The following is a 13,920-nucleotide window of genomic DNA, read 5'->3' as shown; positions in this document are numbered from 1 at the left end:
GGAACCAGTGCTTTGAGTGTGGTCAGACGGGGCACTTTGCTCGTGAGTGCCCTAATCGGACCCAAGGGAATCAGGGTGATCATCGCGGTGGTAGGACTAATCAGAGGCAACTAGTTCAGGCTCGGGTGTATGCGGTGACTCCTGGTAGTGCTGGCGACGAGATTCCATAGACTTAGGACGCTGGAGTTATGGCAGGTATGGGTCTAATCTTTCCTTTCGTAACGGATGCCATGTGTGGTTTATTCTTGGGTTTTGGAAAGTTATGCAAGCTGTACCCATGCCTGTTGGGTGTTGGAGGTTGTGTGATTTTCTTAAGAGTGTTCTGGTTGTATTTGGTATCCTGCTTTAGAGTGATGTTTGGCCCTACAAATTTCGAGGACGAAATTTTATTTTAAGGGGGGAATGATGTAACACCCCGTATTTTAGTGTATTTTTACTGAAGGATTATTTTTTATTGTTTAAAAATTTATCCTCTTATTTTAAAATTGGTTGGATTTTTTTTAGTGAGTTTATTTCTATGATTTTAATTTGGTGAAAATTATTTTTATGTGCTTTCCTAATATTTATTTATTGTTATGCATTTAAATTGCTTTTAATATTTAAATTAATTACTGTGTGATTTAATTATTTCAATTTGACTTTATCATTGCGTTTGAATTATTTTATTGAACTTATGGTTTTAAAATCGTCTCCGTTGGATCATTTTTGTAGCCCAAGTTATGAGGATTGGACCTCATTTCTTTTCCTTCTATTTTTCTTTCCTCCTTTTCTTTTCCCTTTCTTTTCTTTTCCCCCTTATTTCTCCTTCGGCCATCTCCCGCGTGCGCGACATCTCTCTCTCTCTCCCTCTCTCTCTCGCCATGCAATCGTTCCTCACCCAGCCCGCCGCCGTCGCGCCGCCGTGCGCGACACCGCCCACCCCATTGTGCTCCCCACCGGCCGGCGACCTCACCCCACCAACCTCACCTCCATCCGCGCCGCCGTTAACCACCACCAGCTCTTCAAAGCCGCGGGCCACTTTCGCTCCAGCTCCGCCGTCGCGCCACCTCCGGCCACCATCTTCACACCACTTCATCTCCAACCTCTTGGCAACCCATTGGACCCAACCCCAGCTCCGATCCACCACCGGTGAAGCTCCACCATCTATATTTCCGATTTGGGTATTTTGGTCTTCTACCGCCCATTGCGCCGCCACCCACGGCCAACCTTCACTACCACTAGTTTCACCGACCTCCCTAGGCCCTACCCTATCATTTTTGGGTCTTCATTTGTCTTCGTCGAAAAGTGGGTATCTGTGACCCACGGCCACAGTGTATTTTACACTGTTCTGTAGCTGTTTTTCCACTTCTTGCAGCTTCGTAATCTTTCGGAGATTGCTTTATAGCGCTGTAAGTATTTTCTCAAAAGAACTTTCGTGATTTAAATATATTTTTGCACTAACTCATTTTAACTGTGAACTGGTTGGTTATGCCGGACTGAGTCCGAGGAGTTCGGGGGTCGGATGGATTGCGGATGGAGTTGATTGTATGTTTGGTTTGTGATTGGATTGGGTTGACATTTGTTGGATATTGGTGTCGTGTCTTGTTCACTGCATTTGCACGCATGTTCATGTTTGTAACTGAAAACTGAGTTTTCGCATGATTGCATACATGTTCATGTGTTTATTTGAAAACTGGATTTTCATGTGAGAAATGATTTTTGAGTGTGTTTGAAACGACTGGATTGACTGGTTTGAGAAAAAGGAAAATGGACTGTAGGGATGGTGGTAAGCAGGGACGGTGGTAGAGTCCTGCCTACGGTGCACGTAGTAGGGATGGTGGTAAGCAGGGATGGTGGTATAGTCCCGCCTGTGATTCCCGCCTACAATGTCCAATAAATTGTTGAGTTTTGTGTAAATCATTTTTTTGGAAAAATGTTGGATTATATGTTTGGCTAAAATTGAGATTTTTAGCGTGTGTTGGAAAAGTACTTGTTTTCAGGAAAAAATGAGGTTTTGGGATTTGTTAGTTGGTTGCTTTAATGCGTTTTTATCTCGAGGGTTGTTTGGATTATTACTTACCTGCGGTACCGTTTTATGGTATCGTAGATTTTGATGCAGATGAGAATGATGAGTCTTAGGCTTTGGCTCCATTGGGAGAGCGATCTGGGATTGCTCTCGTGCATCGATATTTATTATCCTAGTCTTTTATGTATTTACCTTTTGTAATATATTTGGGATGACTGTATAATTTTTTTTAAAGATAAATTATTTTGGATACCTGTATTTAAATTTCTGGTACTTAGTTAACTTATTATATTATCCGCTGCGATTTTTGTTGTGCACTTTTACATGTTGCACACACTTGGGCACATTTCGTTGGGATGCGTGACCTATGTTGTCATCATCCCGATGTCACGATTCTCGCGTCCCTATACGTGGGAGTGGGGGCATCACAGAAACAGAGTAGCGAATTTTTACACAAACAGATTTCTATAAATTGTTGATTTTTCTCGCAATACACAAACAGATGTGTAATCCTCATGGAAACAAATTTACATGCAACCCCTCAATCATAAACAGAGACAGAATTCAAGATACACAAACAGCTAAAATCATCCACAATCAAAGATTAGGGTTTGGAGAAGAGGAATGCGAGGGACGGCGAGGTGCGGAATAAAGTTAGGGATCATCAAGAGAATCGAATCTTATACATGGAAAGAGATTACCTTAGCTTTGGAGAAGCAGATCGGCAAGAGAAAGAGGGTTTTGGTCTTTTCCGTTGAGAGTAAGAGTGCGGTGGCGCGGTGGTGCTGTGCCGTTGTTGCCGATGAGACGTGGGGTGGTGGTGCGGTGGTGGGTCTCTATGGTCGAAGATGAAATACTCGGGGTCTTGGTGCAAAGGGCGTCTCGGTTTTGTGAGGGAAAGGAAGAAAACCGTGGGAATGGGAAAACTCGGGACTACCGTAGTTGATGGAGACTCGGGAGAGAGAAACAAATAATATAAAATAGATTTGATGAATGAATAGTGTGTTTCAAATTTGGAAATTATTTTAGATATTACTGTAGCTATATCCCAAATATAGTTATTCCAATGTGATACATTTTATGGCTCAATAGCTAAATTCTTATTGGATTTAGCTTTTAGCTAATCCAATGAGAGTGCTATAAGATCAAGCATGACCACAAAAATACAACAGCGAATCCAGATGTCCACATACATTTCTTTTTCTTTTTCTCTTTTCTTTTTTTTTGGAAGAAATAAGGAATTTTATTAAGAATGCTCCTTTAAGTGAATACAAGAAGATCCCTCATCCATGTCAATAATATCTTCAGATATTTTTAGAGCATTCTTTGTTAGTACATGAGCCACTTCAATTGCTTCTATATTAACACGTTGAACATACCAGTGATCAAACTTAGTAAATTTTTTACTAGCATTCGCATTCATGTACCGTTCCATTGAACTTCATTACCTTTAATAGCATTGACTACTTGTAAGTTCTAAGGCGTCTCCCTCTAGAATCACATTCCTCAAACCCAACTCAATACCAAAAATTGTAGCTTGAAATGCATAGAGTCTCAGCTAGAAAAACATCTGGATATAAGTCCCTTCTCGCCCTCATGGTAGCCATTACTCTACCTTTCCGATCATGAACAATTACCCCAATCCCAACTTTACAGAGAGTTTGGTCAATTGTCACATCTCAATTAATCTTTTGTGCTTCCTTTGGGGATGCTACCTAGCAATACTTACGGCTTGTAGGGGTTGCTGCATTTGTTATGTTCTTGAGGGCCAAATTTATGAAGTCATGCAAAACCCGTTTTGAATGCATTACCAGTCTACAAGGGTGCAGAAACTCTCAATTAAAAACAAAAGAGTTATTTCTCAGTAAAATCTTCCGAGCTACTACTAATATCTCTTTTAATTCCTCATGATCTGAATTTTTAAAACTTCCAAGAAAGTCTTCTTCATGATCCTTATTTTTTGTCTCTTTATTGAGCATTTTCCCCAAACATCTTTTGTTGAACTACAACCCCATTAAGCAAGCTCAACTATTTCGATTTCATTGATGCATATGGGACAATTTAGATTCTCAACCACATTTTTTTAACATGTTTAATTTTGATGGGAGAGCATCAAAGCAAGCTCTCCGCATAAAGTTTTTTTTAGCATTCGAATTCTCAGTTGCCATATATTGGAAAACTCACTTTCTTGTTGGTATGGTGCGAACATCGCGCTAAGCAAAATACAATCATACTCTTTCTTAACATACAAACAACAAAACATTGTATCATTTATGTGTCACTCTCAAAGCATTATGTTAATAATTTAGCACTCTCTTTCCTTCCAAGCACCTTCGATTTATAATGATATATTTACAGTGACTATGGCAATATTCCAATGTGGCATTTATAATTTTCCAAATCCGATGCATATGTGGAATATGACAGCTCAACTACCTATTTAGCATTTAATAATCTTATTTATTACGTGGCATTATTAGATCTCTTAGTTTCTATATTTTGTAAGTGTTGTGGCCACATTTAATAAGGTGTCAAAAACACTAATTAATAAAGCAGGGACCCTTCAATTTTTTATTACAATATTGCCCAAAGGCACCACAGTCTATGTAAAGTTCTAATTAATATACATATATATGTTGCCTAATCCAAATGCTCGATATCAAACTCACCAATATTTAATCCTTTGGTCACATGCGGTCTATTATTTCATGGATCTCATAATATTATTCGATCACTCCCAAGCTTTGAGAGTTATGACTCGTTTGTTTTTACAGTTTATCTCTTTTAATCATTACATTTTTTTCAAATTTTAACACAAAATAAAATAAACAGATCAACTTTTTCAAATCTCAAAACAAAAATAATATTAAAAAAATATATTCTAACAATATTTTATTTAATTTTTTAATTTTAATTTCAATTCATCTCATCTGCGAAAACAAACGGACTAGACTCTTAGCTTGGTTTGGGTAGTGAGAATACCTGATAAGTGTTGTGAATGTTTGTGAATAGTAATGAAAAAGTAATAATAAAATATTGAATAGTAGTAAAAATTATGTGAAAAGTAATTAATAGTAAAAAAGTAGGTGAAAAATAATGAATAGTAGCAATCTAAGAGCATTGGCATTGAATTAGCCAAATGCCTTTTCATCTTCAAATTTAGTAAATATCATCCATATTTACTCCACATTGAATTAGCTAAATTGTTTTCATCCAAACTATAAGCTACAGTAAATCTATTCTTCTTTTCAAATATGAAAAGTATTAACATAGACTCCATTGATGCCTCAACAAACATCACTGCAGAGAAATCAAGCGCAACAAACTTCACTGCAGAAGAATCAAGGGACACTGCAGAGGAACCGCAGATATTTTCTTTCCTTTTTGTCTCAAGTTGTAACTACTTTTTATTCTTTTTTGATTCTCTAGAATGTTGTACAAACTTTGTATAAAACCACTACACTAGTAATATACAATACAAGAGAGTATTCTAGAGAATGTGCCTTTCTGTTATATTATCGAGAGCCAGAGACTTACAGTCCTTGCAAATCTGATCCATGGCCGTCTCTAATCCCCTTCCCTCTCCTCCCTCTGCAAACATTTCTTCCTTTTCTCATATTGTCACTACTAAACTTACTACCGATAACTGTCCACTGTGGCAAGTCCAAATTTATGCTTACCTTCGTGGCCAAGATTTATATCAATACGTTGATGGCACACTTGCCGCTCCTCCAGCATCTCTTCCAAATTCTACTACACCTAATCTCGCGTATTCCTCTTGGAAGCGTATTGATCAATCTGTTCTTAGCATTCTATTCTCATCTCTTTCAGAGTCAGTCCTTGGCCATGTCCTTTCCTCAAACACTTCTCGTGCGCTCTGACTTTCCCTCTCCTCCCTATTTACATCTCACTCTCAAGCCAAGCATTTTCAAGTTCGGTTTCAATTAGCCAATCTTACCCGTGGTAACCAAAGCATTACTGATTACTTTAGTAAAGTTCGGTCTCTAGCGGACATTCTTGCAGCCATTGGTTCCCCATTACCTGACCCAGACTTTGTTACCTATCTCCTCACTGGCCTTGGCTCAGCCTATGACTCCTTTATCACTTCTATGACAACCCGAGCTGAGCCGATTTTCTCCAACGAACTATACCAGTTATTGCTGGTACATGAAAGTCGCCTTGCTCATAGTGCACGAACATCTTTTTCAATTGAGCCATCTGCTAATTTCACCAATACGAGTGGACGTGGTCATCATTAGTTCCATGGTGGACGTGGTCGCAATGGTTGAGGAAGGTCCCGTGGTGGTCGCAGTTTCTCACCAGCAGTGCCGAATATCTTAGCACCCACACAATGCCCATCCTGTCAGGTGTGTGGGAAGGCAGGACATGTGGCACTACAATGCTTCCATCGGTTTGACCATAGCTACCAATTTGCATCACCTACATCTTTCTTCGCCAACTTCACCACACCAAGCAACTTCACGGAGTCCACCTGGTACCCAAATTCAGCCGCAACTCACCCTATAACACATGACTTCAACAACCCGAACCTCTCTTCAGAACCATACTGTGATAGTGATCAAGTTCATGTAGGGAACAGATCGCATCTTCCAATACAGAACACGGGTGCCTCTTCCTTATCTTCTACCTCCTCCTCCTTCTTACTTCAAAATTTGATTCACATCCCTAACATCACCAAGAATCTTATCTCTGTGTCCAAACTATAAGTTACAGTAAATCTATTCTTCTTTTTAAATATGAAAAGAACTATAGCAAATCTAAAAGTATTTTTTGAGATTATTATATTATAGATATGAGATTTTTATTTATATGAGATTTTATCATCTATATATATATGAGATTATTATATTATATATTGTTAGATTGTGAAAATGAAAATGAATATGATTGTTGGAGGTTATTGAAGATTATAAAAATAAAATATAGATTAATTAAAAAATATAAATAATAAAAAATAATAATATTTTTTTATTATAGAGAGTGTGATTACTAATCCAATGAAGACTTCCAAGTTTTGAATGATTAGTTAAAAGTGAAAAAGCTACATATTAGTTAAAATTTGAAGAATAAGATGGTCAATCCAATGTTAATACTCTAAGAGGTTTATCACGACTTTGACTTATCAATTGAGTTTTTTTCTTTTTATGATGGGATCGCTAAACGATCACTCAATCATTCCTTTTGAGTGATCGTTTGGATTTAAATATTGGAACAAAATATTTAGTATCGATGCGCTAATGTACTGTTTTGAGATTATTAATATATATGAAGTAAGAATCGATAATTAATTGTATAAATACATGTATACGTGTGTATATTTGTCTCATTCCTATGCGCGTGTGTATATATACATATATAAAATAATTGATAATATATAAAATGAATATAAGTTGGATCCCATAAAAAGAGGAAGGTTGTGATAGATAATATTACAAAAAAATTACAAACTTGAGTTAAAATACACCCAAAAGAAGCAAAGGCACAAAAAAAAAAAAAAAAAAATATATATATATATATATATATATATATATATATATATACAGAGTTTGAAATATAAACTAGTTTTCAAATTAAAAGATAATTAAATTGAAGTTGAGTTTTCTTTTTAGGCTCCGTTTGGATGTTGAAACGTACTGAAATCAATTCAGTTCAATCTAAGTTTAAATTGAATTTAACATTCAAGCACTCAACTCCCAAATCACTAAACATTACTCAACTCAAAACCTTTTATTACATGAGACTCACAACCTTTTTCAACTTAACACCTCTTTAAACACGGGACCCACAACCTTTTTAATTTCTCATAAATATATCTAAACTCATATTAATATCCAAATACATCTAAACTCATCTTAAGTAGGCCTTACAAAATTCATTCTACCATCTTAACTCACTATTATTTATAAAAAAAATCTAACTTATTTTAACTTAGCTCAACGTCCAAACGAGACAATTTGAAAAAAAATTAGTTATCCAAACATGATCACGTCTTTTTAGAGCATCCGGATGCGTATGCCTAAAGCTTTTAATTCCCTAAAATTTAGTAAATAAATTTAGTAGTTTCTTTTTTTAAAATCTCTCTCCATCCAACTGTCTATTTTAGGGGAAGGTTTTAGGATTTGAACAGTACCTCTCTAAATATGGAGAGTTACTGTTCATCCATAAATTATTTTTTACAAATATTTTATTCTAACCAATAAAATAAATCATTTTTTCAATTATCTACACTTTCTATCGCACTCATATTTGTTATAATTAAAATTTGAAAACAAATGTCACCATTGAGATGATCTACTTTAAAAAAAAAAAAAAATTAACCACTTGTGAAAATATGCTTTTTTTTTCTAAATATTATTTTTACGAAAGCATTGATTTTAAAAATATTATTGTTTAGAGAAATAAGTAGTTTAAAAAAATCGTTACAGATGAAAAATAAAAAACATGGGTACAACAAATAATTAAATAATTATAAAAAAGTGAAAAAAATAAGTCAAAAATTTTCTTCTGCTCTTTTCCTGAAAGATAAAAAAAAAAAAAATAAGAAATTATACATTCAGTCGCCCGAGATAAATGCCTTGTAAGCGGCTGATGATGTGGATTCATTTAATCGAAACGCACCGTTTCGTTTTGATTCCACAACCTTCTCTAAAAACAAATTTCCATCCTCATTCCCTCCCTTTGCATTTCCTCTCCTCGATTTAGAACTCCCTCTCTCAATCCTTCCATGATTACCCTTCTGTTGAAGACGACGATTCCATCCCCTCGAAACGCCTCTGTCGAGGACGGCACGTCCCTCCCCTCGAAGCTACCACCCTCCCTCCCTCAATGTCGTGATGGTTCTCTGTGTGGGTATTGTGGGTGTTTATATTTTTCCCTTTGTTGGGTCTGAAGTGCTTTGTGTTCTCTCTAATTTCACTCCATCTCAAGATTAAGCCAATCAAATCTATGGATGTGGGAGTTTATTGTTGTTACTTTTGGGGTTTGGGAATTAATTGTTGGTGGAAAAGAAATGAGTTGAAGTAGTTCAAAAGACCTAGCCCACTGGATCGGGAAGGATTTGGGTGTTTGTGTTTGCTTCTTGATCTATAAATATGAGTACGGGAAAATAGCTAGAGCAAAAGTTAGCAACTTACTTGAAAAAGTAGAACATTTTGCTATCATGTGATTAGAAACTGATGTTTTAGCTCTAAATACGAGTTCTAAGAGCATAAAAGCAAACATTGCCGCAAGAATTCTTTCTAGTGGCATCCATCCTCAGTCTGGTTCGATTATGTGTTGCTTGTTCTATGTTGGGTTTTCTACATTCTTGTTTATTTTTTTATTGCTTTTTTCAAATAAAATATTTTGAAATATGAAAGGTTTTTGAATGCTCTGTTATGGAGTATTCTGTGGACAATAAGTCGATGCTCTGAATTACAAAGGAATGAAAGCAGCATGGTAATGTGTCAGATATTGAATTCTATGGATCAATATGCCCGCTCTCTGTTGCTTCTCGGCAACAAAGACCAGAACAAAAAAGTACATACCTCAGACGAACCCGTTTCGTACAGACGAAAACAACAGTAGAACCGTAGAAGAATGAACTAAAAGAAATTCCTTAGCCTAACCGATGAAGAGAAAAGAAAAAGGAAAAAAAGTAGAGCTTTTCTAGATTATTCTCATATACTTGAAAGCAGACTATATTTTCTTTTCAGCGATAGAAGGAGTGAGTCTCTTCTGGTAGTTATGCTACAGTCGCCGAACGGACATGAAACTAAAGACCAAAGAGAAAGAGAGAGAAATGAGCGGGCAGTAGTGGTGTTCTAATGTTGATGAAGATGAGACCCACGAAGATCACCAAAATGCTCTCTTGAAGTTCATCTACCCACATTGAGAGACCCCTCCCTTTGAAGACGAAGAGCTCGTGCACTTGTTGTAACTTTTTTTCTTTCAGATGATTAGCTTTTTTATTTTATTTTCATCTATTTTCTGTTTTCTTTCTTTTTTTTTTCTTAAGTGGCAGGCTGATGTGGCAGGCGACTCTCTTGCCATTGCAACTCCTAGTAGAAAAATTGAAGAAAAAAAAAGAGTAATTAAAAATGTACAAATAAATGAGTAGAAAATTTAATAAAGAAATATTATTTTAATAAAATAGAAAATTACACGTATGAAGTTTTGAAAAGATGAATAAAATTGAAGAAAATATAATTTTTAACTAAAATTTGAGAAAAAATTTAACTAAAATGATCTTATCTGCATGAACGAATCCTTTGACAAAGAACAAGTTGGACTTGGGTCCCAAATTCACGTGCCGCCTCCACTTATTTTCACCCCCCTTTCTTTATCATTTTCTGCATTCATTAATTTTCCCGTATTTGTTGACTGTCGTCACAAAACCAAACCCAAAGTCTAAAGAAAGAGGAAAAGCAGAAATAAAATAGTGGTGACTGCTGAGACTCTCACCTCCTTATGGCCGACCCATGCAACGCTACTTTCCTCCTTTACATCCCAACCAAATCTACTTGATTTGCATCAAACTTTTTCAGGTTCCAGATTCCATGGCTCTCCTTCGCCGTTACAGCTCCTCGTAACGGTCTTGGGAAGAAGCAGAGAGAAAGAAAGCACATTATCTGAATCTTGTACCCGAAGATCTCACATATCGGATCTTAAAGCTTTTAACTTTACTTTCACTGATTAGCCAAACAAACAGTGAATCTTAAAAGCAAGCAAAATCTGTGTACAGCGATAAAGATACAGGAAAAGCCAGCAAGCTAGAGAGCAGAGATCCAGGGTAAAAGCAAAAGTAGTAGAGACTGAAACTAGCTAGGGAGGCAAATAAATGGGGTTCACAATGAGTCTGAATCTGCTGCTTCTCGTAGCCATGGTGGCCACCAACATCCTCTCCCTCTACCATCTCTCCTCCACAATTCAAACCTCTGGGAAACCCCCAGCTCCGCCTCCTGTCCCTGACCGACTTCTTCACCAGCTCAACACCATACGCGCCACCATCAACCGCCTCACCCGCCTCCAACCCACCCCCAATCCTGCCACCAAAGCCGCCACGGGCACCGCCACCATACCATCGGATCTCCTCCTCTACTCCCTCCTCTCTCCCATCGCCACCTCCTGCCACTACCACCCAGACCTCCTCCACCGATATATGAATTATACCCCATTCTCTCTCTGCCCCCAGGACTCCGACGGGGTGGCCGAGTCCCTCATCCTGCGAGGCTGCCATCCACTCCCTCGCCGCCGGTGCTTCTCCAAAACCCCACCAAAACCTACCTCGTCTCTTTCCCACGACCCGTTCTCTCCTTCGCTACCGGATCAAAACGTTGTGTGGGATAAATACACTTGCAAAAGCTTCAACTGCCTCGTGCGCTCTTACCCAAACCTGGGTTTCGACCTCTCTGCGGAAGCCACCCGATTGATGAGCTACAGGGACGACCTCGACCTCCCGATCCCACAACTGTTACAGATTGCCAAGGCGGCTAATTCTGTGCTCCGTCTCGGCCTCGACATTGGTGGCGGGACCGGGACTTTCGCGGCGCGGATGAAGCTCTACAATGTGACTGTTGTGACAACGACGATGAACCTCGGCGCTCCGTACAACGAAGCGGTGGCTCTGAGGGGCCTGGTTCCGCTGCACGTGCCGCTGCAGCAGCGGTTTCCGGTGTTCGACGGGGTGGTGGATCTTGTGCGTTGCGGCCACGCCGTGAATAGGTGGATACCGTTGACGGCGATGGAGTTCATGCTTTACGACGTGGATAGAGTGTTGAGGGGTGGAGGGTACCTGTGGCTGGATCATTTCTTTAGCAAAAGGGTGGATCTTGACAAGCTTTATGCGCCGTTGATTGGGAAATTGGGGTACAAGAAGGTGAAGTGGGCGACGGGATTCAAGGCCAATTCGAAGAACGGGGACGTTTACTTGACTGCGCTTTTGCAGAAGCCTGTGTCCAAATGAAGGGGGAATTTGAGGTAAGGTAGAGAAAATTTTCTGTGTTGTATGCAAATTGTCAGAATTTTATTGTGCTTTAGAACTTGGGTGGAGTTTGCTGTGCATTTAGAATTAGGTTGCAGTATGTTAAATATAAGTTGGTCGGATCCGGCATTTGTTGGTGCTACTTTCAATGTGAGAAACATTGAGTATGCTAGGTTTTTTGGTGAGAGGACAATTGAGTGTAAAGGGTGTTGCTTATGCGTTAGTTGTGGAAAAATGTTGACTCGGGTTGGTGAAGGCAAGGAATTTGTTGCTCTTTCTGATAGCATAGGAGAGAATTTGGTTGCTTTATTATATTTATATTTATGTCTTTGAGGCTCTGCCAATTCCAATTGATTTTGATGACACATTGTCCACAGCACAGATCTGTCTTGTACTCTTGTTTGCATAAGTATGGCTGCATTATCATCGAATTATTTCAGTGTTTCTGGAGGTAGATATTGCCTTAAATTCACAAAGTTATTGTCATTTTGGCACTCTGTTTTGATGTGCCCAAGTTCAACAATCAGAATCCGTATCTATGTAACTGTTCTGGAACAGTTTTTTTTTTTTTTTAATAAGTAAAAAGAATCGAGTTTCTTGAGCCCTAGATCAGTAACCTTTTCACCCGAGTCCTGCTATGGCTGTGATATCGTCACTAGTTTTCTTGAGATCTCTACTGTATACAGGTATAATCTTCCCTTCTAGAGTGAATGAGTTTTCCTGAGAAGTGAACCTTTTTTTTTGGGCTGTGCAATGGATTCTGGTAAAGAAAGTGAGTTGGCATGCTTTGCATCAAACTGGATAATCCCTTAAAATGCACATATACTCTAGGCAAAGGTTAATAACCATAGTAGTGATGAATTGTTAGTCAGTTAACATTTTCAATCTAATTCAAGAACAAATGTTTTTGATAAGTAAGAAGATATTTTATTGATATTGAAATAGGTATAGCTCAAGTACACAGGAAGAATACAAGAGATTACACCTAGTTAGGAAATAGAGACGGATATAAACTGTCTATTTATTGCATAAAATGGACACAAGCCAACTAGAAACGGATACACCTAGCATCAATAAAAAATCACATAGGATACAACTTTATTGCATAAGTTTGCATGCGCAGAAAACTGAATAGGATTGTCAAAAATTAATGGGTTCCTTACGAATCCAAACAACCTAAAGACATCATATTCTTACTTGGCTAAGTTTCGTAAATCATTATGATCTGTGGTGGTTTGATCCTTCTGTGAGTTATACTGTCATATCCTAGGAAGTCCACCAAGTTCAAATCCCTTTACTCTCTTAACCTTATCCATTTCAATGGATTGAGGGTTTTGAGGATTTGATTTTTCTTTTCTCTCTGTAGCCTGTTCTCTATTTTCTCCTCATGAAACTTAAAAATGAATCTATCTAAATTAATAAACACGTACCAAGATCCAAAATTGTCTATTCATGCTCATTTCTGCAACTTATATTTTGACTGCTTTTGGTGGATTCTGGTTGGCTTGCAGGTATTGATTGCTGAGAATATTGCCCCCCTCAAAGGATTGGATACCGTGATTTCGTACACTTCTAGAAGATATAGTCCTTGGAAAAGTAGAGTTTAGCAAGCAAAATATATTACTTCTAGCAGGGTGGGTTATACCCTTGCATCTTATAAGGGATGTAAGGGGTCGTAGAATGCAAAGAAGCATAAGAAAGTTATAATTATGAATGTATATCTACAGGGATCTGGGATCTTCTGGGGAAAGGTTTATATGAGGTGGGTGGAAATTTTTAGGTACTCCTGATTTGGTATTAACATCCTACCATAAAATGTAGTCCTAACTTTCAATGGCATGACATATTGTGATCATGCTGTGATGAGACAGGAGTCTGTCTTCTGTAACTAATAATTACTCGTGGATAACCTTTATTGGTCTTTGAGAGATTG

General features: G+C 37.9%; 1 protein-coding gene across 3 annotated transcripts in view; it reads left to right on the top strand.

Annotated features, from left to right (window-relative positions):
* Positions 1-10,378: 10,378 nt before the first annotated feature.
* The window catches only part of LOC121267356 (probable methyltransferase At1g29790), a 25,233-nt gene continuing 21,691 nt past the window's right edge, over positions 10,379-13,920 (top strand). The window contains exons 1-2 of one of the 3 annotated variants that reach the window (XM_041171221.1): positions 10,379-11,988; positions 13,499-13,840. In XM_041171221.1, the coding sequence (XP_041027155.1) occupies positions 10,845-11,969 (1,125 nt within the window). In that variant the 5' untranslated portion in view covers positions 10,379-10,844 and the 3' untranslated portion in view covers positions 11,970-11,988; positions 13,499-13,840. Of the gene's footprint in view, positions 12,000-13,498; positions 13,841-13,920 lie in introns of those variants that run through there. The other 2 variants (XM_041171220.1, XM_041171222.1) reach the window with 2 other exon arrangements.

The sequence above is a fragment of the Juglans microcarpa x Juglans regia genome, chromosome 5S, assembly GCF_004785595.1.
Source record: "Juglans microcarpa x Juglans regia isolate MS1-56 chromosome 5S, Jm3101_v1.0, whole genome shotgun sequence".
NCBI lineage: Eukaryota > Viridiplantae > Streptophyta > Magnoliopsida > Fagales > Juglandaceae > Juglans > Juglans microcarpa x Juglans regia.
This window is presented reverse-complemented; position numbering and strand designations above follow the sequence as displayed.